Raw genomic sequence first — 25,614 nt, forward strand, 5'->3', positions numbered from 1 at the left:
GGGGTGCGCGGTGCGTCGCCGGGGGTGGGCGCCGGGCGCGGGCGGGTGTGGGGCGGGCCGGCTACGGGCGGGGGGGGGGGGGGGGAGGCGGGCTCCGCCGGCACACGCCGCGCCTGGCAGGCGGCCTGAGCGCGTGCGAAGAGCCGCCGCCGCCGCCGCTCGGGGTCGCCTTGAGCCCCAGATTCCCCAGCGCTGGCTCGCATGGCAGCCGCCTGGGCGCCTGGCCCCGCGACCCGCTAAGGGCGGTCCAGCGCCCCGGCCCAGCCCTTCAGCTGAGTCCGTCGGATCCGGCCTCGCTCTGCGCCCCGGGGCGCGCCGCCTCCCAGCCCGAGGTGAGGACCGCGAGGGCAGGGGCGCGCTGGGCTGGGGGCGTTCTGGGGTGCCCAGGCCCCGCGCCGCGGCCGAGCCGAGTGCCGTGGAGGTAGGAAGGGGATGCGGGAGCAAGTCCTGCGGGGAGTCGGAGGTGGGGGGCAGAGACAGCTCGCTGCCGGGAACCAGCCCCCTAGTCGCCCCCGTGCTCGAGGACGCCCCTCGGCGCTGTTCCATGTCCCTCTCCGTCCGACTGCGTTCCCCGGCCCTTCCAGTGTCCTGACCTCGCTCTGCGCTGCCCATCTTTCAACTCCTTCCTACAGAGCCCGCTCCCGGTTCCTGTCTCCAATCCCCTCGTCTGCTCAGACCTTCCCAGCCCCCGCCCTCCGCTGCCCCCACCGCTTTTTTCTGTCTGGATGCCCCTCTCCCCTCTCGGCTCGTTATCACTCGGAACCGGAATCTGTGCCGCTATCTCCGCGTCCGGCCGCCTCCCAGCCTGTGCCGTCCCACAGGTGTCAGCACGTCTGGCGGTCCGTCTGTCCCTCCCGGGGCCGGGGCTGACCATGCCCAGCGGCTGCCGCTGCCTACATCTCGTGTGCCTGTTGTGCATCCTGGGGGCACCCGTAAAGCCTGCCCGAGGTGAGCGCTCCCCTGGGCTCAGGTCGCGGCCCTGTCCGGCTGTCCCTCGCTTGCACGTTGACCTCTGCCGGCCAGAGATGGCACTGCAGGCGCTCCGACCCGCGGGGTTGGCGACACCCAGGACATCCCTTTGGAATGGGATGAGTCTCTGTTCTGCCCTGTCCCAGAGCTGAGTCCACCCAATTACTGGGACCCTGCATCCTCTCCCTAGCCCCGCATCTCAGGCAGCTGAGCGCTGACCCCGGGATCACTCCTCTCACATCAATCTCTTTCAGCTGATGACTGCAGCTCCCACTGTGACCTGGCCCATGGCTGCTGTGTGCCTGATGGCTCCTGCAGGTACCTCTCCGAGCACATGCTCCCAAACGCTGTGCTCCACATTTCCCGGGCCTCCACACCCACAACCAGCTCAAGCCCCAGAGCAGAATGTCTAGGGGCTTAAGACTCTACTGCTCTCTCCCCATCCCCTCGTGCACATGGTACACAGGGCAGAAGGCCAGCCCTTCACCCTGTGCTTACTCCGCCCCAGTTCCCCTTTGCCTTGCCTCTCCTTTGCTTCTTCTAGCTTATGGCTCCCCACTTCACTCTCCCAACCAGGCATTCTGCAACATTCCTCTTCAAGATACCAGGAGAAAGACCCGAAGCTTGAGGGAGTGTGGAGAGTGGGAGCCATAAGGAAAAGGGGAGATAAAGGAAAGACATAAATAGAATTGGTTTAGCCTGGAAAAGAAAGGCTGTTGCAAGGGTTGCTGGGGAGAAGCGCTTACGAGAGTCTTTTCTGATGAATTTGAGTAATTGACTCAGTGGGGTGGGGTTGGGCAAATTCTGCAGCAGGAGGAAAGGAGTGTCTGGTCATAAGGAAATGAGCTGACAGGGCAAGGTCCTGGAGGGGCTGAGGGTGCTTGGGACTCTCCGAAGTAGAGCAGGCCTTTGCCCTGGAATCAGGGTAGGAAGATAGTCCTGATGACCTTTCAAGGTCACTCTTTTAAAAAAAATGTTTCTAAGCACCTCAGACATGCCAGGAGTTGTGCTGGGAGCACTTACAGACATCATCGTAATTTCCTCCTCCACACATCCCTGCCAGGTGTATCCCTAGTTTACAGGTGAAAAAACTGAGGCTCAGAAAGGTTAGACAAAGTGCAGAACCAGGACTTGAATGCTGGTGTCTGATGGTCTGATACCATGTATGTGTCCCGTGACCCTGCACAGCCCTATATCAACCTGGGATAGGCCTGCTTTCACTTGGGGGCTGTCATATTTGTCTGTTTTCTAGAAGCTCTGATCTTGCCTCCTCCATTTCTTCACATCCTTCTACCCAGAGCCCTGACCCTGTGCTTCTCCCCATCAGGTGCGACCCAGGCTGGGAGGGGCTGCACTGTGAGCGCTGTGTGAGGATGCCTGGCTGCCAGCATGGTACCTGCCACCAGCCCTGGCAGTGCATCTGTCACAGTGGCTGGGCAGGCAAGTTCTGTGACAAAGGTAGGGGAGTAGAGAGGGTAGCTGTTGTCTGGGGACCCCATGTGTCTTGGGAGAACGTCCATCCTTATTTATTGAGCGCCTCTTGTGTCTGGCTCAAACCCGAAAATATATGGTAGCTTATAATTTTAGACTTTATACCTATCTGTTGTCTGAACTGGTCCTAAACACAACCCTATGTGGTAGGCAAGACACCTGCAGAAAACTGTACTCATATCACAGATGAGGAAACTGAGATCTACAGACAAGATACAACTTGCCCAAAGGCACTTTGAGACAGACTAACAGGGCCAGGGCTGAGTGCCTCCCGACTCCAAATTCAGTGTTGTTGTTTTCCCCCACTACACCGTACCAGCCCGGGCTGGGATTGTAGTATGAGCCACACCCACAGAACTTTGGGTGGGGCCTGGGCAGGTCTGGGTGCCAGACATGAGGGGCTAACCCCGAGCCCTCCTGGTCTCCTCTCCAGATGAGCACATCTGTACCACACAGTCCCCCTGCCGGAACGGAGGCCAGTGTGTATATGACGGGGGCGGCAAGTACCACTGTGTGTGCCCACCGGGTTTCTACGGGCGTGACTGTGAGCGCAAGGCCGGACCCTGTGAGCAGGCAGGGTGAGTGCTGGCCCCAGGTTAGATGAGGATCTGGTGATGGAGGAGAGAGGACTGTTGAGAGGATGGTGGGGCAGTGTTAGGGCTGACAGTCAGAAGTCCCACACAGGGGTACTCGAAGATAAAACCCAGTCTGTCAGAGTATCTGTAGGGTTTCTCAACTTTTTTGGTACCATGTGAACCATTTCTCCAACGACAAAAATCTACAGGGGCTGGAGGTGTAACACATCAATGTGTGACTCCCCTGGGTGGGGAGGCTGAGGGCCTAGGACTCCCCTCATCCTCCCAGGAAGGGTGGCACGCAGCCCCTGAAGTTGTTCCACACAGCAGCCTTATGCCTCGTGGTGAATGGGGAAATAGCCTACAGGTCTGGACTCTTCCTCATTTCCACGTCAAGCCTGAGAGCCTGCGTGGATAATAACTGTACACTTGCCTTGAGCCTTGCTTTGGGGCCAGGCCCTCTGCTACTTGCTTGACCCTGGATTATCTCATCTAACCCTTACCATTTGGGAAGCTGGGTACTGCTCTTATCCCATTTTTATATATTTTTTAAACTTATTTTAAAATTTCTTCTAACACTTTTATTTATTTATTTGTTGGCCGTGCTGTGCAGCTTGTGGGATCTTAGTTCCTCAACCAGGGATCGAACGTAGGCCCTTGGCAGTGAAAGCACAGTCCTAACCACTGGATCACCAGGGAATTCCTCTAATCCTAGTTTTAAAATGAGGCATTTGAGGCTCACAGAAAAGTGGCTCAAGGTGACATACCTAGAAGGGGGGTGGTAGTGGTGGCAGTGATCAGAATGTCGACCCGGGCTACCCTGCAGATGGCAGTCGGTAAAATGCCCTCCCCCACCCCACTCAGCTCCCCGTGCCGGAATGGTGGGCAGTGCCAGGACGACCAGGGCTTCGCCCTCAACTTCACATGCCGCTGCTTGGCGGGCTTTGTGGGTGCCCGCTGCGAGGTGAACGTGGACGACTGTCTGATGCGGCCTTGTGCTAACGGCGCCACCTGCCTGGACGGTATCAACCGCTTCTCCTGCCTCTGCCCTGAGGGCTTTGCTGGGCGCTTCTGCACCATCAACCTGGATGACTGTGCCAGCCACCCATGCCAGAGAGGGGCCCGCTGTCGGGACCGGGTCCACGACTTTGACTGTCTCTGCCCAAGTGGCTATGGTGGCAAGACTTGTGAGCTAGTCTTACCCGTCCCAGATCCCGCCACCATAGCGGACATCCCCCCGGGGCCCACCTTGGCTGTGGTGGTACCTGCCACGGGGCCTGTTCCCCACAGCGGGGGCGCCGGTCTGCTGCGCATCTCCGTGAAGGAGGTAGTGCGGAGGCAAGAGGCCAGGCTGGGCGAGTCTAGCCTGGTGGCCGTAGTGCTGTTTGGGGCTGTCACTGCCGCTCTGGTCCTGTCCACGGTGTTGCTGACCCTGAGGGCCTGGCGCCGGGGTGTCTGCCCCCCTGGACCCTGTTGCTACCCTGCCCCACACTATGTCCCGGCGCGCCAGGACCAGGAGTGTCAGGTTAGCATGCTGTCGGCAGGGCTCCCCCTGCCGCCTGACTTGCCCCCTGAGCCTGGGAAGACCACAGCACTGTGATGGAGGTGGGGGCTTTCCTGCCCCCTCCTTCGCCTCCTCTGCCGCTCAGAGTGGATTGGCCCTTTCTCGCCACCCCTCAGCTGGGATACCCAACACTGAGGGACCTCAGCCTCATGCCAGAAATATTATTTTTTTAATACAGAGTGTAAGATGGAACTTTATCAAATAAAACTATGGAAGTGCATGTGGGCTCCTTTGTCAGAAAAAATCCGCCTGGAGTCCCAGATGCAAGAGGGCCAGAGCAGAGGCCTGCTTCTGGGGAAGCCGCGGGACTCTGCCCCCGAGAAGGAGTGGTTTGTAAAGAGGAACCCAGGGTACCCTTTTCCCCTCTGCGGAGGTGAGAGAGAGGTAGAGCCACAGAAGGGTGTAAACAGGCGGCAGGCCCCCCTGTGCCAGGCAGCAGTGGGTAGGACAGAGGAAGGCCCTGTGGCGCGGGGACTCGGGGCCCTCAGGGAGAGGAGCGGGCTCCCTGCCGGCTGCTCTACAGCAGCTGCTGGAACAGCGAGTGGGGCTGGCTGCGCAGGACGGCGGGGGAGTCCAGCTCCGCCACCCTCCCGGCTTGCAGCACCAGCACCCGGTCTGAGTTCAGGATCGTGTTGAGCCTGCGTGGGAGAGGGTGGTCAGCGTGGGGATGGAGGACAACGCCCTAGAGAAAGCTGACCTGCTTTCCCTCCTCTTCTCCTCTGGACAGCACCAGCCTGCCCCACAGGCTTCAGCCCCTGGCTCTGTGCTAGGGGAGGGGCTGCAGGCTCCCTCAGACAATGCGCTACAAAGGGCCGGGGTTGGTGCCTGGAGAACACGGAGCTGAGATTCATGGCGGTTGGAATCTCTAGAGCCCTGACCCCTGGGGTTTCTGAAAGGAAGGGAGGCTATGGGTCCATGACACCTTAGCCCCTGGTTAGATTCTCACTCTGGATGCCTACACACCTGTGGGCGATGGTCAGCACTGTCTTGCTGGCAAAGCGTTTACAGATGGTCTGCTGGAGCAGCTGGTCTGTCTTCTGGTCCACGCTTGCTGTGGCCTCATCGATACACAAGATCTGGACCATGTGGAGAGGATGAGCAGGGAGGAGGGAGAAGAGGGTCAGCCGTGGCTGCTACATAAGCCCCAGCCCCCGCCTCCTGGTCTGGCGCAGGCCAGCCCACAGCTCCCCACCTCCAGCTCTAAAAGAAAAACTAACTAGGTCCCTTGAGACCTCTCCCCAGTCCACTTCTTCACCCCCCACCCCTCACACGTCCCCTGCCTTCTTCCCGGCCCTCTTGAATGCCCCCTCCTCTTGTCTGTCTTACCTTGGCATCTGTGAGGAGAGCCCTGGCCAGACACAGCAGCTGCCTCTGCCCCAGAGACAAGCTCCGGCCCCCCTCGCCCAGCTCACCATCCAGACCACCTGCGAAGCGCGGCACCTTCATCCCTGGGTTCTGAGCCTCCCTCAACCCCTCCCCGCTCACTCCTGCCACCACGCAGGATAGGACCTAGAACTCACCCAGAGATATGATCACCTCACTCAGGTGGCACTGCTCCAGGGCCTGCCACAGGGCCCTGTCCTCGTACAGACCCCGGGGGTCCAGGTTTTCCCGAACAGTTCCACTGAACAAAAAGGGCTCCTGGGGGATGATTGCCAGCTGGGATCTGGGGGATGAGGATGGGACAGGACATGGGGGTCTTGGCTGGAGATGTGGCCACTTCTGCTCCCAGCACAGGTTTTAGCTATAGGTCCAGCCCTTCAGAAAAGCTTGGGGATAAGACCTGAACATAACTCCCGTCCTGTTCCCCGCTTGGTCAGCCATGGACCTAGAATTGTGCCAGTGCTATGAGGAATACCAAAGGAACCAAAGGCCTGGACTCTGCCCTTAAGGAGCTTACATCTCACTGAGGGGCAAAACAGAACAAGCACGAGCTAAACAGTATGGTACTGACTCCAATCACGGGACAGCAGTGGATGGCAAAGAATGACCAGAGGGGACCAAGGAATGACTGGGTAGGGGATGCTTCAAGGTTGGAAGCAGGCCTGAAATTGGGTCCTGAGGAGCCATATGGTCAACCTATGGCCACCACAGGTTAGAAGAGAAGGCAGGAAGGCCAGGGCCAGGGCCTGGGATCAGTAATGGGCTTTAGGACAGAGCATCCCTACCTTTTTCCACATCATGGAACTCAGAAAAAATGATACTAGGGCAACGTGGTTGGGAGGGGTGTTTAGCTCCAGATGAGACCCCTCGTGGCCAGAGGAAACTGGCCCAGGTCTCCAGCTGTTCCAAGCACCGCCTGCCAAGCCCAAGGTCACAGCACCTGGGAGGCTCTGACTCAGGAGGCAGTGACTGGTGGTCTAGAGCGGAAGGTGTATGCTGGGAAGTACAAGGTGAACCTGGGAAGGTGAAAACCTTAGGACCACAGCTATGAACCCCGACCTGAGCACTGGCAGCTCACTATCCTCGCCTGCTTGTCCCATCCTCCGTCTCACCTGATCAACCCTGTCTGCCCTGAGTTTATATAAAGCCTTCCTAACTGGGCCTTCCTCTAAGTGCCAGTAGTCTGGTCCCCTCTCCTCCCTCCCCCAGACCTGAGCTCGGCCAGCTCCAGCTGGCTGGTGTCCACGCCGTCCAGCAGCACTCGCCCAGAACTGGGCTCTAGCAGCCGAAAGAGCACCAACAACAGGGAAGACTTGCCAGAGCCCGTGCGGCCCACGATGCCCAGCTTCTCTCCAGGCTGCACGTAGAAGGTCACCCCATCCAGGGCATTGGGCAGCCCTGGTCGGTACACCAACACCACATCCTGGAACTCCACGCTCCCCTGGCTCAGCCAGCCAATGCCCAGCTGGTGGGGTCCGTGGGTGGGAGAGGGAGGGAGATGGGTGAGACGGGGAGGAATGAGGAGAGTGGAAGGGAGAGGAATGAGGGGTGGATGCCGTGAGAGGAGAGGTGGGGGAAACGAGGAGTGATGGGGGGATGGACACAAAAATCAGGGAGATCACAGGGGACGGTACAGGAGCAGAGAAAAAATGGTGAGGGGCACAAGGAAAGGAACTGGGGGAGAGACTGGGGCCGTCAGGAGGATCCTTCAGGGTTCCAGCACCCAGGCTGGGGTGAGGGCGCAGGCTACCTGCAGCCGCTGGCCCTGGGGCTCCTGGGGCAGGTCACAGGAGTATTCCTCCAGCCGCTCGACGCTCACCATCATGGCTTCTGTCTGTGTGAAGCTGCTCACCAAGCCGGAGAGCAGGCCCGTCAGGGACAGGGCGTAGGACAGTGACAGGCCCACGAGTCCTGGGGGAAGGGAACACAATCGCCGGGGGAGGCTTGGACGCTGGGACGTGTGTGGGGATGGCTGGGGAGAACGGGCGAACCCTGAGCTGTGGACCGTGGGCATTTAGAGGAAGCTGGCACTGACGGAAGAAGATGCAGGAGCCAGCCCAGGCCCACAGGAGGCTGGCTGCAGCAGAGTGGAAAGGCTACGAGGGAGGACGGGTGGAAGGCAGGTGGGCTAGGGCCAGTTGCTAAGTGCTGAGGACGAGTGAGCAGGGAGGGGCGGAGATCAGAAGACTTGACTAGTCCCAGATCCACGACCACCGGGGTGAGTGACTCCTTGAGACTCAGTTTCCTCAACTCTAAAATGCGGGTGATGAGAATTACAACATATCCTCACGGGGAACCCCGGCTGGGACGTGAAAATGCTTGGGGCTGTAGGGGCAGTGCAGGGAGAGGTCTGGGGCAGGTGCTGGGAATAACAGACTTCTGAGGTGAGAGTGAAGGGTCCCGGGGCGGCACCTGGGTTGGCGAGGCCCTGCTGGTGCTGCACCAGGGCAATGCCTGCGATGGCGCTGACCACTGCAGCCCCCATTAACTGTAGCCGAATGTCCAGCCACTGCATCGTGGCGCTGGCAGCGAACTGGCACCTCTGGTTTAGCTCCAGGAGTCTCTGGTTCTCCTCCTCAAACCTGGGGGAAGCCACACCACAGCTGCACGGACCTGCCCAGACGCCCTGCCCGTAGGATGCCTCCTCCTCGGAGCTGACCTGCACGCCCACGGGCTGCACCTCAGTGGTACGGAGGAGCCAATGTGCTCTCTCGTAGGGGTCTGCTCAGCGTCACTCTCCCCCTTTTCTGTTTCTTTCCTCTTCCCCCTATGCCCTCACCCACCCTTCCCTTCTCAGGAGACTGAGACCCGACCCCCTCCTTCTCAGGGGTCCCCCCTCCCCCCAGCACCTCACCCCCGTCGCACTGGTTGGAGGAGGCGGACCTCACACACCTGTAGGTGGTCCCAGTGGCCCGGAGCACAGGGAGGCCCGCCAAGGTGTCGGCCAGGTGGGTGTAGAGAGGAGAGAGGGTGAGGCTGCCCAGGCGCCGCAGCTCCCTCGAGGAGGCCCTGTAGTGGCGCTGCATGCGGTAGTGGATGAGGCTCAAAGGCGGCAGCAGCAGCAGCAGCCAGGGCAGGCCAGAGCCCAGCACAGCCAGGAGGCCCAGCAGGCCTGCTGCGTTGGCCAGGAGGATGTTGAGGATGAAGGGCAGGCTGTCATCCGCACAGGCCACGTCGGAGGAAAAGCGGTTGAGGACCCGGCCCGTGGGCGTGGAGTCGAAGAAAGTCACCGGTGCCTGGGAGGAGGGGTGTGGGTGGGCCAGGGCAGGGGCCAGCAGAGAAGCCATGGAGGCAGCCCCCGGGGGAGGTGGGACGGGGGGAAAGGCCCAAGGTAGAGAAGAGGAAAGGAGTAAAGTGTCCCCAGAGTTTGGGGGCACTGAGGCGGGGCTGGAGGAGCTTAGAGGAAGAATACCCCAGGTGGGAAAGAGACAGTCTCTCCCATCCCTCTGGCTAGCGGGGGCCCTGAGAGGCCAGGCGGGCCACCCCTCTACTTCTGTGCTAGGCGTGCCTACCCCCCTTTCAAGGGCAGGTAGCTAATCTCTTTTCAGAAGATGGAGTCTTCAGGCCATGAGTGAGATTTAGTTAGATGTTAGGAGGAACATCCTGATTGCCTGGGGTGGGACAGAGTGGGGAGGGCGGCAGTCAAAGTCCACACTGTCCCATGGTCAAGCGCTCAGGCTCCGGAGTCAGACTGCTTCTTGGATTCCAGCCCTGCCACTTACCAGATGTGAGACCCCACGTAAGAGGGCTTCATCTCCTCAAGGCCCCTGTCCCTCATCTCAAAAAGGGGGATAGTAATGAAACTGTACCTCCCGGGGCTGACAGCAGGACTGAAGCCACAGACAGCAGTCAGGAGCTTAGTAGGGTCTGCCTGCCACAGAGCAGGTGCTTGGTAACTGCTAGCTACTTAGACTACTTACTATTGGGAGGTACGGTCTCAAAGACCCTTTCCCTTTCTCTACCTTCCCTGTCCCCCAACTCTCTGCCTTTACTTGGGGATCAGTCCTATCTTAAGGCAGGGCACTAGGTCAAAAGGCTTGCTGAAGCATTTCCTAAAGCCAGCTTATGAGAAATTAATTCCTTCACAGCCTGAAGATGTGGGCAGACAATGGGCAGCTGCTCCTGGAAAGGCAAGGGAAAGACCCACATGTCCTGGGTTCACGGCCACAGAACTAGCCTTGCCCAGGTTGCACACACTCTCAGAGCCTGTTTCCTCATCTGTAAAAGGAGGATAATAGTACCCACCTCACAGGGTTATAATGAGGCCCTAATAAGATAACAGACAAAAGAAGAGCTTCGTAATAATAACAACATCGGTAATAATAATTGTAATTGGGCACTTAGTATATGCCAGGTACTATATCCCAAGCACTTTCGATGTACTGATTAATCCTTATAATGGCCTATGGGGCAAGCAACAGACTATATATACACACAGCAACAGGGATGGACCTCAGAAAGACTCTAAGTAAAAACTGTGAGAAAAGGAATGTCATTTGTGAAACTATGTGCACACAAAACACAGGCATTTTGCAAAAAGCCAAAAAGATACATATTAAACACACCCAGGATGGCTGCTTATCAAGGAAAGCAGAGGAAACGAAAACAGGGTTTGCAGGTAAATAGGAATGGATCAATACATAAAATTAAAAAGGGATCTCACATGAACTCAGGGGTGATTAATTCAGTCCTCTGCGCCAGAAGTAAATCTGAGGAAGACTCTCTTCTCCCCACTTTATAGATGAGAAAGCTATAGGCCTAAGTAATTGGGTTTGAACCCAGGCAGCTGCTCTGCTCTTGGTCTCTCCAGGTCTCAAGTGCTGCACCCATCTGTGAGGGGCTGTTTTCTCCTGAGGACCAGGAGTGGGGACAGGCCCCTGATGGAGCCCAGGTACCGGGAAGGGCCTCCCATGCCACCCCCACCCTCCCATCCCCTCACCATGAGGACTCGACTCAGCAGGCGGCGGTGCAGGGTGGCGGCTGCTCGGAGGGTGCCCGCTGCAAAGAGCACTGCCCGGAGAAGGGTGCAGAGGGAGTTGACGCCAGCAATGGTCGCATACACGGTGAGGTAAAAGCGGATGTCTGAGGAGCCATTGGGGGCAGCTTTGGGCAGTGGGAACACTGAGGTGCTGGGTGGTGGGGAGGGGGCTGTGGGTAACCAAAAGTGGGGCCACTCAGGGGTCCCTTCCCCACGGCCCCTCCCAACGCCACTGCTCCCCACCCTCCAGGAGGCACAGGCCCTGGAACACCAGCCCCCCAACTCACTCCCTGCCTGGCAACCACTCTGAGAGCCCCAGGCCTGCTCCTGGCCCCAGCCACTCACTAGAGGCTTCCGGGGAAGAAGAAGAGCAACTGGGCAGACAGTGGCCCTGCGGAGCCCAGGCTGGTGGGAGCTGGCGCCTCCTGGGAGCTATTCTTGGCTGCCTTCAGCTGAGCGATCCAGTGGGCGAGCCACCAGTCAGCCGAATTCCTGGTTGCTGGGTGGGGGTGGGAAGGAGAAAGCTGCCAGACAGCTCATCTTCTTCTTTCTATTCAGACAGCCCCGTTTCTACCCTCCTCCCCAGCCATCCCCACCTTATGTCCTCCCCAGTGTGCACTTCTTTCCTGGGCCCATCACCCTTCAACTCTGGGGAGAGTGTGATCTTGAATCCGCAGAACGGGAGTCAGCCTTGGGGGCAGATCAGAAGAAGGCTACGGAGCATCCCTGCTCCCCCCCGGCTCCCGGCCCCTGGGACCCTCAGAACTGGGGACATGTCTCTAGTCCCAGCTGTCGCCCACACATGGTTGAGTGTCTGGGCTTTGTAGTGATTAGTACAAGGTGATGGATGTGATGGGGACCTAGGCGACAGGGCTGGGGGTGGGATGAAGGCCTGCAGGGTTTACTCTTACCTTGCATGAGGAGCAGAGAGAAGAGGATGGCGAGGGCCAGGCCCCAGCCCACGGCCCTCCAGTATGCACGGTACACGTGGAAGGCCACGGCGCCCTCCTTCTTGCTTTCTTCCTGCAGCAGGCGGCCAGACGTGCTCTCCTCCACCTCCAGGCCCTCCTTTGTTTTCTCTGGGTTCTGTACTGATTGGGCTGTGACTGTGAGAATCAGAGAGGTGGGCGGGGGGGTATTAAGCTTACAGGATGACAGTTGAAAACCTTAGTGTTTTCAGGGGCAGGCAAGCTTCCTAGAAACATCTCCCTACAAGTGTGGCGGCGAAGAGCAGGCTCTTTCCTCTCACCCCGGGCCGTACCTGGGTCAGACTCTTGTCCATCCTCAGCCCAGGTTTTGGGGGCAGCTTGTACCAATGGCAGGATCTCAGAAGGGGGCCCTGGAAGGCAGCAGGGGAGATTAGGAGGGGGCTCTCCTGGGTATATTCTATGCCTTTCTAGACATGTGAGCCAATCCACCTCCCATGCTCTTTGGACCCCCTCCCTGACCTACCCTAGCAGGGCTGTGCCCTGGACCCGCAGACCCTGAGCAGGACCATCAAGTCCATCCCTCTGTGTCTGGTGTCCGATCAGCACAGACAGAAAATGTTCACCCCTGGGAGGAGAGTCACGGCCACCTGTGAGAACCCTGTCCAGAGGCACCGCTCACTACCGCTGGGCTTTCTCCTCATGCTTCCTGGAACTCCTAACCCGCTGGTGGAGCCTCATCTGCTCCTGTTTCTCTCCACTGAACGTGCCAATGGTCATGTCCCTCTGGATAATAATCCATCAGAGTTTCTGTTTATTTGTTTTTAAATAAAATGATTGTTCTAAACCTGACTGCTTTCCTTTCTCCGAGGACATCCAACTGTTCTCTGAGATCCTGGGCCTCTAAGTTCCCAAAGCTCCCAGTCACAAAGCCACAAGGCTCCTTTTCCTCCTGCTCTCTGTTCCTCACACCAGTTTTGTGAAGGCAGAAGAGGGTCTCCCATTAGACAGAAGTATGACGGGGCCCAGATCACACACAGAGGGGGTGGCAGAGTCTGCACTTGACAATCCATCTGTCGCACCCGAGCAGATGGCTCCCTCGCTCAGCCGGGCTCCCACCCTGGTGGCCCACATTACCAGCTTGGATGAGGCGCCCAGCCTCCATCAGCAGCACCACGTCAGCCCTCTCCAGGTACTCGGTGCGGTGGGTGCACAGCAGCCGCGTGGTGTGGCTCAACACTCCCAGGATGCACCTGTGCAGCAGGTGGTTGGCCACGTCCGCATCCACGGCGGCCAGAGGGTCATCGAGGAGATAGAGCTCCTTCTCCTAGGGAGGGTGGGGGCATCACGGATATCAAGTCCTCTGGCCAGAACCCAGACCTCTCCTAGGACGTGATCTTGAGGCCATCCCGGAATACGGTTGAGAGGAACTCTGGGGCTACAGCAGTAAAGAAGGTGGTGAGACCAGAGGGTGGACTTCCCTCCAGTTATGCAAGGCCAGTGCCCCAGGGCCAGTGTTCAGTTTTGCTGGGTCCCAGTGCCTCAAGCCACATAATGCTTTTTAAAGAGCCTTTAATTCTGCCTTCAATCTACAAAAGGGGGATGGGATGGCCAAGGGACCAACACCTTAGGAGTATGGGGGGGGGGGAGGGAAGAAACCGGATGCCTATGAAAATATCCCCACACTGCCCCCTCCCCAGCGAAGCTCCTGAGGCTCCGGGCTCCCCCATCTTCAACTTACCTGGTACACGGCACGAGCAAGGGCAATCCGGGCCCGCTGTCCTCCGCTGAGGGTCACACCCTTCTCCCCCACCTCTGTCTGGTCCCCAGCAGGCAGGATCTGACAGGACAGGCCCCGCAGTGTTGGTCAGCGAGCCCCCCAATACTTTCCACCCCATTTCCTATCCCTCTGCAGGGAAGAGATGGCGGGGGTCAGAGAGCCAGGGAACTTGAGGAGACTGGACTTGACTTTGGGGTATGTGAGCCAGAGGGGACAAACCACAACTCCAACAAAAAAGATCATTTGTTGAACACGTTTTTCTTCTTTTTTTTCTTGAGGAATTTTTAATAAGCTTTCCTCTTTTTGTTTTTCTGGCTGCGCCACGCAGCATGCAGAATCTTAGTTCCCCGACCTGGGATCGAACCCGTGGCTCCTGCAGTGGAAGCGCGGAGTCTTAACAACTGGACTGCCAGGGAAGTCCCCTGTTGAACACTTTCTATGTGCTGAGCACATTACAGGCATCATCTCATCTGACCCCCACGGCAACTTTATGAAGTTGACATTATTTCATTTTCACAGATGAGACCAAAGCTCAGAGTAAGTACCATGCCCAAGGTCATTCCACAGCTAGTAAAGGGCAGGACATGAATGTAGATCCTTAACCACTCCGTCACACTCACTACCCTGCCTTTTTAACAGGCAAGGATGAAGATGGCCAAGTTCAAAGTGAAACTTTCCTAGGTTTTTAGAGAAGGAAGGTATCCCGAGCCTTGGAAGAGGTATCCTGTGGCCTTGGGAGAGGTCTCCCTAGCTAAGGGGTCCCCATACCAGAGGAAGCACCTGTGGTCGACCAGATGGTGGCTCCCCTGAGGGAAAAGCTTTGTGATTCATTTTTCTTAGTACCCAGAACAGCTCCCAGTACCCAGGAGACATTTGGGAAATGCCTGATGTAGAAACAAATGATAAGTGGACATAAGGTGCTCCATGGTTGGAGTCAAAGGTCCTCCTTTCCAGGGAAGTTCCACATCTACCTGGACAGGGTTGTGCTGATGACAATCCTGCAGGGGATATGGGGGTTGGGTGGGAAAGTCACGGGAGAGAGCTGGACTCTCATCCCCCTTAAATTTAGCATTCTGGATGTGGGGGGTCTGATGGGCTTGCCAGACTTCTCTAGAATAACCTTGACTCTTCCAGTGGGAGGTGGGAGAAGGCCTCTTGAATCAGACCATTAGCCAGACCTACAGAGAGCTAAGCCTCATAGGAAACCCTCCCCTAGTCCCAAAGGCTGCAGGGTTCCCTCGGCTGCTGTGTGGAACACCCAGTCTCCACCCCACCCCCCAGGCCCTGTGCAGAAGCTGGACACTCTGGGAGGATCAAAGCCTGATGGCCAGTCCTGGGCAAATGATGCCTGAGTACAAGCAACCCCCTCCCAGAGAAGCAAGTCTCTGACCTGCGGTGTTAGGGACGCGGGGAAGTGGGCGGCCAGGCACTCACGCTGAGGTCATCGTTGAGGGCACAGGCTTCCAGCACTTCCTTGTACAGCTGGGCATCAAACATCTTCCCAAAGAGGATGTTGTCTCGGATGGTGGCAAACTGGATCCAGGGTTCCTGGGTGGCCAGGCCAAAGCCTTTGGACAGCCTCCACACTGCCACCCGCCCCCGCAGCCTGCAGAGAGCCAGGCCAGCAGCATGGGAGGCTGGCTCCCCGCTGGTCCCCTTTCTGCCCAGCCCCTGCCTCTCAGAAGCCTCTCCAGATTGCTGTCTTTTACACGGGGTCCCGCTCCATGTCACATGGCTCTCTAGATCGGCAGCCACTGAGGTCGAGGGATCCTAATGAGGCTGGAGGCTCACTCTGGACTGGGAAGGGAAGAAACTGCTCTTTGGCTGCAGCCAAGCAGCTGTCATATGTCGATGTGCTCAGAAGAGAGTGTGGCCACCACCCTGCACTCATTCATTCTCACCGCGAAATAAGAAGGCCCTCCCTCACACCTCTGCTCCTCTCTGGATCCCTCCCGTGCACAAGCGCACTTTCTGAGAGAGTAGCTGATGCTGGCTGTTTCCATATATTTCTTCACTCACTATTACAGCACTTCTAACACTCTGTGTGATGGTTTTGAGAACCCACTTTCACTTCCTTCCCCTTTACAGACTGAAAACTCTCCCAAGAAAGGGACCATGTCTCGCTCATCCTGGCATCCTGTGGCCTCTAAAAAGGTGTCCACCATGTAGCAGGGGCCAGGAAAGTGCTGATGAAGGGCAGAGCTGAGGACACGGGGCACTGGAAGCTGCTTACCTGTGCAGCTCTCCCGCGATGGCAGCCAGCAGTGAGCTCTTCCCGCAGCCCACCTTCCCCACGATGCCCACCAGCATACCCTGCAAGGAAGCCACACAAGTGTCAGGTCTCCCTCCTGAGGCCCTGGGATAGCAATCATCCCATGGAGGCTTCTCTCTAGGCCCCAGTTAGCCTGGAGGGAAAGAATTCTCCACCCCACAGGCTGAGCTGTGCCTCAGTGACAGATGCTGTGTGGCCCCAGAGGAGTAGGGTGTTTTATTCTCCGCTCAGAGAAGCATCAGTTTCACTGTGTGAAGGGCCTTTGGAGAGCAGCAGTGTGCCAGAGAGCACGGGAGGAAAACTGCCCGAGAACTTCCAAGGAAAGCTCTGAGGCAGGCGACCCAGGATGTGGTGAGGGGAAGGAAGGACTCCAGGCTTTGGGGCCCGGATGCTGGGCTGGCTAACTCCACCTGCAGCTAGATTTCTTTTTTTTTTCTTTTTTATAATAAGTTTATTTATATATTTTTGGCTGCGTTGGGTCTTCGTCGCTGTGCTTGCGCCTTCTCTAGTTGCGGTGAGAGGGGGCTACTCTTCGTTGTGCTGTGCGGGCTTCTCATTGCGGTGTCTTCTCTTGTTGCGGAGCATGGGCTCTAGGCGTGTGGGCTTCTGTAGTTGTGGCTCACAGGCTCAGTAGTTGTGGCTCGCGGGCTGTAGAGAGCAGGCTCAGTAGTTGTGGCGCACGGGCTTAGCTGCTCCGCCACATGTGGGATCTTCCTGGACCAGGGCTCGAACCCGTGTCCCCTGCACTGGCAGGCAGTCTTAGCTACTGCGCCACCTGGGAAGTCCCTGCAGCTAGATTTCTAATAGCTCAGGGCAAAAACAATGTTTTGTACAGGTACCCATTTCTGTGATTTGCAGTTTAAAATTCTCTGTGCTCCCTTCCTTGCTTAGTTGTAACATACATTCATGGAGCTATCTCTTTGTACACAATGGAAAAAAATTCCTTCCATAGAAATAGGTGGGGGCTTCCCTGGTGGCGCAGCGGTTGAGAGTCCGCCTGCCGATGCAGGGGACGCGGGTTCGTACCCCGGTCCGGGAAGATCCCACGTGCTGCAGAGCGGCTGGGCCTGTGAGCCATGTGCCGCTGAGCCTGCGCGTCCGGAGCTGTGCTCCGCAACAGGAGAGGCCACAACAGTGAGAGGCCCGTGTACCGCAAAAAAAAAAAAAAAAAAAAGAAACAGGTGGGGCTCCTAGCAGCTCTGTCTGTGATGTCCCACACTGCCAGCCAGGGTTAGCCTATCTTCGAGCGGACACCAGACCAACCTGAGACCCTTCCCTGGGAAGCCTCCCTCTTTCTGGCTGTGGCCTGTAAGTGGAAGGGCTCTCTGCAGGCCTGTCTTCTGCTCAGTGGAGAGCAGGTCCACAGAGAGAGAAGAATGAGGCAGATACAGAAAGAGAAGCAGACGGAAGGAGCTGCTCGGCGAGTCAAGGCCTGGCTCTGGGCTGCTGCTGTGATCTGCCCACGTGCTTGCCTGTGGATTCCGCAATTCACCTCTATATCCTTCTTACAAATTCTTGTTGGCTTAAGCTAGCTCCAGTGGGTTTCTATGACTTATATCCAAAACAGCCCCAACTGACACATTAGTAAAATTCCTTTCAAAAATTCCAGCCTTGTCTTGCCTGAACTAAGAGGAAAAACAAAACGTTCAGCCCAAGCCAGAAACATGAGCCAAATGCGGCAGAGGCAGTTCAGGCTCCACTGGAGGACGCTGGGTTGAGCTGTGGGGCAAAGGGTTGGACACGGGTCAGGGGAGAGTGAAAACTCAGGACTCGGTGAAGAGGAGTTGCTGTCCTGCCAGGAATGTTCTTTCAAGTGCTTCTTTGATGATGTATGCCAGGGTGTGAGTCACAGGGTGTGATTCCTTTTCACCAGGCTAAATACAGGATTATCTATACCATTTTCAAAATCCTTCTGAGCAGGTGCTGCTGGGCCTCTCCCAGAGGTCCCTAGCCTGGGGAAGATGCTGGATAAGTTCTGAAGTCTGTTCTGAACTCAACAGCCCCTGAGGGACACGGAGAGAAAAATGCAATTGTTGGACTGGACTGGGTAGATGTGAATGGTCTGGTGACCAGGGAGAGATGTGACTGCTCTGAAGTGGCTGTGTGTTAGAAAACTGACATTCAGAGATAAGGTATCATCTCCTCTCCAATGAGAACCTGCTCACCAAAACCTCTCTGGTCCTTCCCTCAGTAATTAGAGCCACTGGGCCATCTTGCTATGATTGGCTCTGTCCTTGTTTATCGGTCACTGAGCTTGCATGTCCCTCGTCAGTCCGGGGATTCTGCTAGGGTGTCTGACCAACCAACCTTCTTCACTTCGAGATGACTGATGAAGGTGTCCTGGCTGGTTCCAACTGGGTCCCAGGAGAAGAGGGCTTCATGTAGCTCCAAGGCTGTAGATGGCTCTGTCGGAGGATCTGAACAAGGAAGAAGCCACTCAGCTTGGGCTTCTAATCCACAATCTACCTGCCCAGGGCTAATTCAGCCTCAGTCTTGGTCTGAGGATTCTCCCCCAGGAAATGGCCACCTGCCCTGCCTAAATTCTGCTGCCTCTGGCTCCTCTTGGCAGCATCTGTGTACAGCAACCAAGGGGCTACAGTTCCCTCCTCCCCTGTGCCAGGTTCTGCCCTCCAGCTTCCCATTACCTGGGCTGTAGCAGGCCTGGGGGTTGTGGTTGGGAAGGTCGAGGAAACGCTGGATCCGGTCCAGGGACACTTTGGCCTCCAGGAGGCCATTGATCACCCAAGGGAAGTTGTTGAGGGGAAGAATAAGCATGTGCACCAGTGCCAGGGCCGTGAACACCTAAGTGGGGTCGAAGGTGGGGGGAAGGGTTGGAGCATCACCTGAAGCTCGGGAATTATCTGAAGGCCTGCTCTATGGGTGGCCCTGCAGACAGGTCTGTGGAGGGGAAAACAGGGCAGCAGCAAAACTGAGGAGTTTGCTGGACAATCTTGGGTTAGAGGTGGCAGAGGTGGCCAGTCCAAGAATCCCAGAAATTCCATATACTCCTCCAGGGATCCAGGTTGCTCCCTGATAAGCACACACACCTAGCTCACTCTGAGACCTTCTCAGAATTTCCAAGTAGCAACATCACCTGGCTATACCCAGCACTGGATCCACCTTGCACTGGATCGTGAACTTTTCCTCCAAGGCCATCAGAATGAGGATAAGGGGACCTAACCAGAAGTAGGACAGGAAGAGGAGAGGAAAGAAAGGAATTCCTTTGCAGAGGGAAGGGTTGTATATCCGAGGCCCCAGATGAAAACTCCCTTCAGAGAATTTCTCCTTGGTTGGGAAAGGATAAGGCAGCCAGGGACCCTCCATCCCTCCTTCCCAGCCAGCACTGAAGGCCCCAGTCCACCCCTCACTCCACTGCAGTCTCCGTGCTGCTGCTTCTCTCCCATGCATTCCTACAGCTGTCCCCTCCCCTCCTGGTCCTCACCTTGGTGGCAGTGAGCTGGTGCCCCATGAGGACATAGGTGATGAAGATGACGATGGAGATGACGACTGGCAGGGCAGCCCACAGGTACACACAGGCTGCATCCAGGTACTTGATGACCCAGAGTCGCCCCAGCTCTCGAGCTCGGCAGGCCTCTACACGGGCCCCCAGCGCCTGCTCCCACCCGAAGAACTTGATGACACGAATGCCACTCAGCAGCTCTGTCACGAGCTAGGGGTGGGGACAAGAGAGCAGTACAAAGTGGAGACACTGCTCGCGTGTGCCCTCCTCTGCTCAGTCTCCCCCAGGCTCCTGGCACAAGATGTCAGGTATTCTGAGCCCCCATATGCTCCAGCTGCGGGCAGGTTGGAGCTGGAATCCTCCCACCTTCCTAGATGAAGCGGTGGAGAGTAAAGGGTGGGGGGGTCAGGTGGTATGGGAACTATTCCTATAGGAGTATACAGGTGTAGGAGGGCACACCACAGCCCAGAGTCAGGCAGAGGACAGGGCCAGGCAAGACGGGCAAGGGCCAGAGGAACTCCTTGAATCCTAACATTCAAACATCCCCAGCCTGCAAGCCAGGGAGGCACTGGAGCCTTCCCAGGTGGCCCTGGAGACTAGTCAATAGCTGTCATAGGTAGGGGAAAAGGCCTCATGCCATAACCAACTTTCAGAGACACCCCCCTCCCCATTAGCACTCGGAGCTATTCCAGTAAGAGGTTGACAACTACGCTGTATGGACCCCTAAGCCCACCATCCCCTCTGGAAAGGTACTACAATCACTGCACAACCCAGAACGACTCAGCCAGACCCTCACACCTAGAGTTGGCCCAGGTAGGAGAGAGACCTACTCCTTTCCCCACAGCCCACCCCTAAGAGGTAGCTGGGGTTCTCCTAGGCCTCTTCACATGCGGTTGTGGGGTGCTCTGTGCCTGAGATGAGGAGGTGGGAGACTGGGTCCTGGCTCTAACACTAAAATCCCATTTGGCCCCAGACAGGTTACTTCCCACCTCCTAGGGTTGCTCTTAGGGCTGCACGAGCTAATACTATAATATTACTAACAGGCTACACTTACTTAGTGCTTACTTTGTGACTGGTACTTGCCAAGCAGTATCTCATACGATCCTCCAACTATGTTATGAGGCAAGCTATTATTATCCTCGTTTTACAGATGAGGAAACGAAGTCCCAAAGAGGTTAAGTGACTTGTCTGAAGTGATTAAACTAGTAAGTGGTAGAGCTGGGATGTGAACCCATGTCTGTCTTTCTCCAGTCTGAGCTCTCAACTTCTAGATCACACTCACTCTCTCAGGCACAGTGCACGGGAGGACCTGGGGACTCTGGATGACTGAGGGACCCCAAACAGCCCCTCACCTTAACCCGCGCATCCTTGTGCTGTAGCATCTCCTGGCTGCTGGCCATGATTCGCGTGGCAATCACTTTGTTGATGGGAACCAGCAGCAGCGCCAGGATGAGACCACCCACGAAGGCCACATCCACCTGCTGGTGCAGCAGGTAGAGGGTAATGACCAGCTGCAGGGGCAGGCCCCAGGCCTCGTGGAAGCTCCCAGCAAAGTTGAGCAGCCGCTCAGAGTCGGTGCCTAGTAGGTTCAGGATCTCCCCAGTGGGAGGGCGTCTGGGCCCCAGCTGTAAAGCCTTTCGGTACAGGATGTTCAGCACAGCCCCCCGTGCCTGAAGTGTCACCTTCCGCACCTCATACCCATACTGATTCTGCAGCACAGCGCCCAGAACGGCCCCACCGGCCAGCCCCAGGGCATAGAGCAGGCCATTGCTTAGTGGCTCCTGCCCCTCCTCCAGGAAGCCCACTAGTAGGGACAGTAGCAAGGGTCCTGAGAATCCCAGCATGGTCCCCACCAGCTTCAGCAGTCCAAGTGCCAGGTAGCGCTGCCCCAAGGCCCCATACAGGGCCCTCCACATTCGGGTCCCCTCCTGCCATTGTGCTTGGAAGACACGGGCTAGGTAGGTTGGGTGCAGCCTGTCGGGGAGGCGGCAAGTGTCCTGGGGCTGCCGGAGCTCTCCACGGGCCCCACGGGCCAGCAATGGTGCCAGCCAGGCATAGGAAAAGCGTGATAGCCAGCTCTCCCCATCTTCAGCTACCTCGGGTTCCTGTCCCTCGTAGAGAAGGGGCTCCTGGGCCCAAGGTTCCTGTGGCCGCCCAGGGACTGCCCAGCCCAGTCCATAGGCCAAGAGTGCAGCCAGCTGCAGGATGAGAAGGCATAGGCGGGAGAGGGGCCCTGGGAGAAGTGGAGGCAGAAGTGTGCCTCGCTGGCAGTGCCATAGCAGGGTCAGCACTAGGGCTGGGGCTGGCAGGAAGGCAGTCAGAGTCAAGGCCAAGGGCCCCCGGGAGCGGCCATGAGGGGAGTGAGCCAACACCCACAGGGCCAGGCTGTGGCTGATCCAGGCCACAGTTGCCATGCCCCCGGCCAGCACCTCTAGCCCTATGGGCCCTGGGCCTGCCCCTGGTGGCAAAACGACTGGAAAGAGGTCTAGCAGTGGAAAAATGGAGAGCAGGAAGGAGGATGCAAGTCGGACCCGCCAGCCAGGACTGCAGCGCGGGATGTAACCTGGATTCCTGGGGACAAGGGGGAAAAGAGAAAAGGAGGCATATCGTGGCTGACTCAGGGCCCAGACATACCTCCAGTAACTCACTTACCTAGAGGGAATCAACTCACTTTCCTGCCTGTATACCTTATTTCCATCCCATTTTACTCTGGAACTCAGGGTCTTTTCTCCCAGGAAATCTTCCTGGATTAACCTAACCCATTTTTCTCATCTACCTATACCATTTCTCGTCATTCTTTTGCCACAGAAATAAAAAATTCTGAGTTAATGTTGTATGGAACATGAAGACCCTAATTACAAAAAACACCAAAGAACAAACAAAAAAAACCCCAAAAATCTGAATTTTCTTACAGATAACAACTAAGAGATGAGTTTTCATTTTTACAAAAGTATCTACATAAAATAACCCTTAAATTCATCCGAAGCACTATTAGATGGATAAAAATTTGACTTACATACAGCTTCTATACACTAACACCATAGCCTAAATTTTCTGAAGCCTCAGAATATTCTACTCTCTGTTTCTCCAATGGCTGTAGAAGATGGTGTGGATCATTTTTGTGACTCCATTAGCTGAAGAAAAACCTCTTTTCAGTTTTGTTTGTATCATCTTGGCTTGCAAAAAACGTTTTTAATAAACAAAAGGGTTATCTGCCTGCATTAAAAATCAAGTACAGGGGGGCTTCCCTGGTGCGGCAGTGGTTAAGAACCCACCTGCCCATGCAGGGGACACGGGTTCGAGCCCTGCTCTGGGAAGATCCCACATGCTGTGGAGCAACTAAGCCCGTGCACCACAACTACTGAGCCTGTGTTCTAGAGCCCGCGAGCCACAACTACTGAGTCCGCGTGCCACAACTACTGAAGCCCGCGTGCCTAGAGCCTGTGCTCCGCGACAAGAGAAGCCACTGCAATGAGAAGCCCGCGCACCACAACAAAGAGTAGACCCCGCTCGCCGCAATTAGAGAAAGCCTGTGCGCAGCAATGAAGACCCAATAATTAATTAATTAATTATTTAAAAACTCAAGTGCAGGAAAACACACCTGCAACAGCACATATCAGAACACCTTGAAGGTTCATATAAGAAGAGGTTCATATAAAAACATATAAATCTGCATTCCCTTTGTTGTTGGTAGGGTTGGGTTACTGAAAATTTTAATTGTAGGTTAAAATGTTTTGGGTTTCTTTTAAAAAATTCAGTGATCACAGTTATATGGAGGGGTTTATATTCAGATAAAAGTCAACCTTTAATAATTCTTTTTTCTAAGATGTGGGGACAGAAGAACATTGTGAGCCCTTGGAGGCTGGTACACTGGCTCCAAGCTGGCCATTAACCAGTTTTATGAACTCAGGCAAGACTCTTTCCTTCTCTGCATCTCATTTACCTCATCAGCACAGTAAGCAGTGAGGAGTCTGGACCCAAAGCCTTCTGAGGTCCTTTCCTGTCTGAGATTCTGGATCTCTCTAAACCTTTTCAGCAACTTGCAAAAATCTGTTAAATGAAGTGAGATAACCACAATTTCTGTGGATTACATGTTGGTCTTTCTTGCCTTCTCCTTACACTGTGAGTTCCCAAAGGACTAGGCCAACTTTTTTTTTTTTTTTCGGTACTCGGGCCTCTCATTGCTGTGGTCTCTCCCGTTGCGGAGCACAGGCTCTGGGTGCGCTGGCTCAGCGGCCACGGCTCACGGGCCCAGCCGCTCCGCGGCATGTGGGATCTTCCCGGACCGGGGCACGAACCCGTGTCCCCTGCATCGGCAGGCGGACTCTCAACCACTGCGCCACCAGGGAAGCCCTAGGCCAACTTTTAAAAGATACTCCTCTGAGCACAGATAATCCTTCTGAGTTAGTCAGTGTCACTCTGTGCTGACTAACTCTCTCCAGACTTTTGTCTCTGCATAAGAGACAAATCAGGATTCCTCCCAGACCAAGCAATTCTGAAGCCTCTCCTACACAAGGAAGGGATTCATCATCCTCTAACTCATCTTAGGTAAGGACACAGTCTGTCCATTGGACTAGGGACTCCCAAAGACAGACCAGACATTCCTCCTGCCTTACCAGTAGCCAGAGTGAGATTAACTTTAGCCATATCTAGACATGCAGGAACTAAGTACAAAATCTAGGTGAGTTTAGCACCTACACCTTATAGCCCCAAATTCAGGAAGGAATAGGTTCTGATTTTGCTCTTCTCTTCTACCGACTGCTTCCTCTCCAACGAGTACATATGCTTTTCTTAGCCTAGAAACACTGAGGTTTCCTAGGTGGAAGTGGTGAGAAACTGGTCCAACATCTTCATCACACGTTAACCTTTTTGGCTTAAAAACACTGCTCACCCGCTTTTGCCTCCAATTCATGACAACTGTGTTTGCGCATCTTAAAATCTACAAAAGTGATGATTTCTACCATGCATCAGGCCTTTAAAAATGTGCCAAGCACTGCTCTATATGCTTAAATGCATTATCTAAGTTAAATCTCCCAACGATGTTATGAGGCTCAGGGAAGCCAGGTAACTTGCCCCAAACAGCCACAATGCCGCAGAGTGGTCATGCCCACATTTTATTCTACTTTTGCCCCCTACTCCAGAGATCTCACTATTTCGGTTACACTTCCGCGGAGATGTGGGTTTCGAGTGAGGTCTGCAAGAACACAAGGACAGATCTCTTGCACCCGTCTCTACCCACCTCGGGTTGCCCCAGTGGCAGGCACTGAGCACAGCGAGGAGCGCGTGGGGCAGGGCGCTGAGCACCAGCTGGGTGAAGCAGTGGCCGGTGGTGTCCCCCTCCCACACAGGAAGCGGCTGCAACGCGCTGGTGCCGCACAACTGGGCCAGGAACCGCTCCATGGAGGCCTCACCTGAGAGGAAAGCAGAGGGTGGAGGAAGGGAAGGACCCTCCCAGAGAGAGAGGAATCCGCGTTCCCAAGTACTAGGCGCAGGCAGGGAGCGGGCACCAGAGGGGGCGGGACGCTGACCAGGAAGCGGGGATGGAGCAGAGTGACAGCGCGTCCCCTGCCGGACCTCCCCGCCTTCAACCCCGCCCACAAAGCGGGACCTTCCCTTGCTGCCGCCCCGAAACCAGACACCGCCCGTTCTGGCGTTACCTCAGCGGTAGAGTTGGTTTGGCTCCCAGGAGCAGGCGGCTTTCTGGACTGGTCACCTAGCCGGGCTCCGCTTTTCCCACTCCCTGCGTCCCCGCCCCCAGAGATCTGGAACCTATCACCTGAAGAAGCTGTTTTTCCACCGGATCCCGAGATCCTCAGCACTGGTGGAAGCAAAAGAGCGTGCTGCCGGTTTGGGACCCTGACCAGGCTCGCGTGGCACCCCCTAGAGGCGGGATGACCTCCCAAATTTTGCAGGGCTTCTGTGCGCGTGCGCATCTCTCTCTCTCTCCCCTCCGCCTCCCCCTCCCCCTCCCTCTCTCTCTCTACGGAGGCGAGCCCCTTGTATTATGGCGCGCTTATGTTGCCTCTCAGGACACTTGCAAATGCACTGATCTCAGCTCTAATGCAGCGTCAGCCATACACTCTCACGTAGAGTACTCGCTCCCATCTGTTTACTGTTTACTAGCAGGCACATGCATTGCAGTCTAATTCTTACAGCTTAACAGCGATGGGAAGCCAAACATGCGAGCCTCGTGCCGCTTAAGGACACTTGAACCAT

General features: G+C 56.2%; 2 protein-coding genes across 2 annotated transcripts; one reads left to right on the top strand and one right to left on the bottom strand.

The window, feature by feature from the left end:
* The first annotated feature begins 857 nt into the window (after positions 1-857).
* On the top strand, positions 858-4,819 carry DLK2 (delta like non-canonical Notch ligand 2). The gene is made up of 5 exons (XM_029242925.1): positions 858-948; positions 1,224-1,287; positions 2,297-2,427; positions 2,894-3,038; positions 3,900-4,819. Exons 1-5 carry the CDS (start codon positions 873-875, stop codon positions 4,633-4,635), a joined length of 1,152 nt encoding a protein of 383 aa, XP_029098758.1. The 5' UTR covers positions 858-872; the 3' UTR covers positions 4,636-4,819.
* A 161-nt stretch (positions 4,820-4,980) lies between these two features.
* On the bottom strand, positions 4,981-25,205 carry ABCC10 (ATP binding cassette subfamily C member 10). The gene is made up of 22 exons (XM_029242923.1): positions 25,056-25,205; positions 24,638-24,809; positions 20,751-21,969; positions 19,381-19,608; positions 18,584-18,740; positions 18,246-18,355; positions 15,900-15,979; positions 15,101-15,272; positions 13,628-13,726; positions 13,024-13,213; positions 12,222-12,299; positions 11,872-12,066; positions 11,306-11,459; positions 10,922-11,111; positions 8,875-9,218; positions 8,395-8,564; positions 7,733-7,893; positions 7,194-7,447; positions 6,120-6,265; positions 5,926-6,023; positions 5,563-5,675; positions 4,981-5,237 (listed from the first exon to the last, which is right to left on the bottom strand). The coding sequence occupies exons 2-22, from the start codon at positions 24,796-24,798 to the stop codon at positions 5,117-5,119; spliced, it is 4,440 nt and encodes a 1,479-aa protein (XP_029098756.1). The 5' UTR covers positions 24,799-24,809; positions 25,056-25,205; the 3' UTR covers positions 4,981-5,116.
* Between the last annotated feature and the right edge of the window lie 409 nt (positions 25,206-25,614).

This window comes from Monodon monoceros, unplaced genomic scaffold (genome assembly GCF_005190385.1).
Source record: "Monodon monoceros isolate NGI ecotype Baffin Bay Population unplaced genomic scaffold, NGI_Narwhal_1 Super_Scaffold_3, whole genome shotgun sequence".
NCBI classification, from domain to species: Eukaryota; Metazoa; Chordata; class Mammalia; order Artiodactyla; family Monodontidae; genus Monodon; species Monodon monoceros.

Coding starts and splice junctions, on each gene's coding strand:
- DLK2 (XM_029242925.1), top strand. CDS start 873: ATGCCCAGCGGCTGCCGCTGCCTACATCTCGTGTGCCTGTTGTGCATC. Junction 1,288..2,296: donor GTGCCTGATGGCTCCTGCAG/GTACCTCTCCGA, acceptor TCTCCCCATCAG/GTGCGACCCAGGCTGGGAGG. Junction 3,039..3,899: donor GGACCCTGTGAGCAGGCAGG/GTGAGTGCTGGC, acceptor CACCCCACTCAG/CTCCCCGTGCCGGAATGGTG.
- ABCC10 (XM_029242923.1), bottom strand. CDS start 24,798: ATGGAGCGGTTCCTGGCCCAGTTGTGCGGCACCAGCGCGTTGCAGCCG. Junction 12,067..12,221: donor TGGACAAGAGTCTGACCCAG/GTACGGCCCGGG, acceptor TGATTCTCACAG/TCACAGCCCAATCAGTACAG. Junction 5,676..5,925: donor CTCTCCTCACAGATGCCAAG/GTAAGACAGACA, acceptor CACATGGTCCAG/ATCTTGTGTATCGATGAGGC.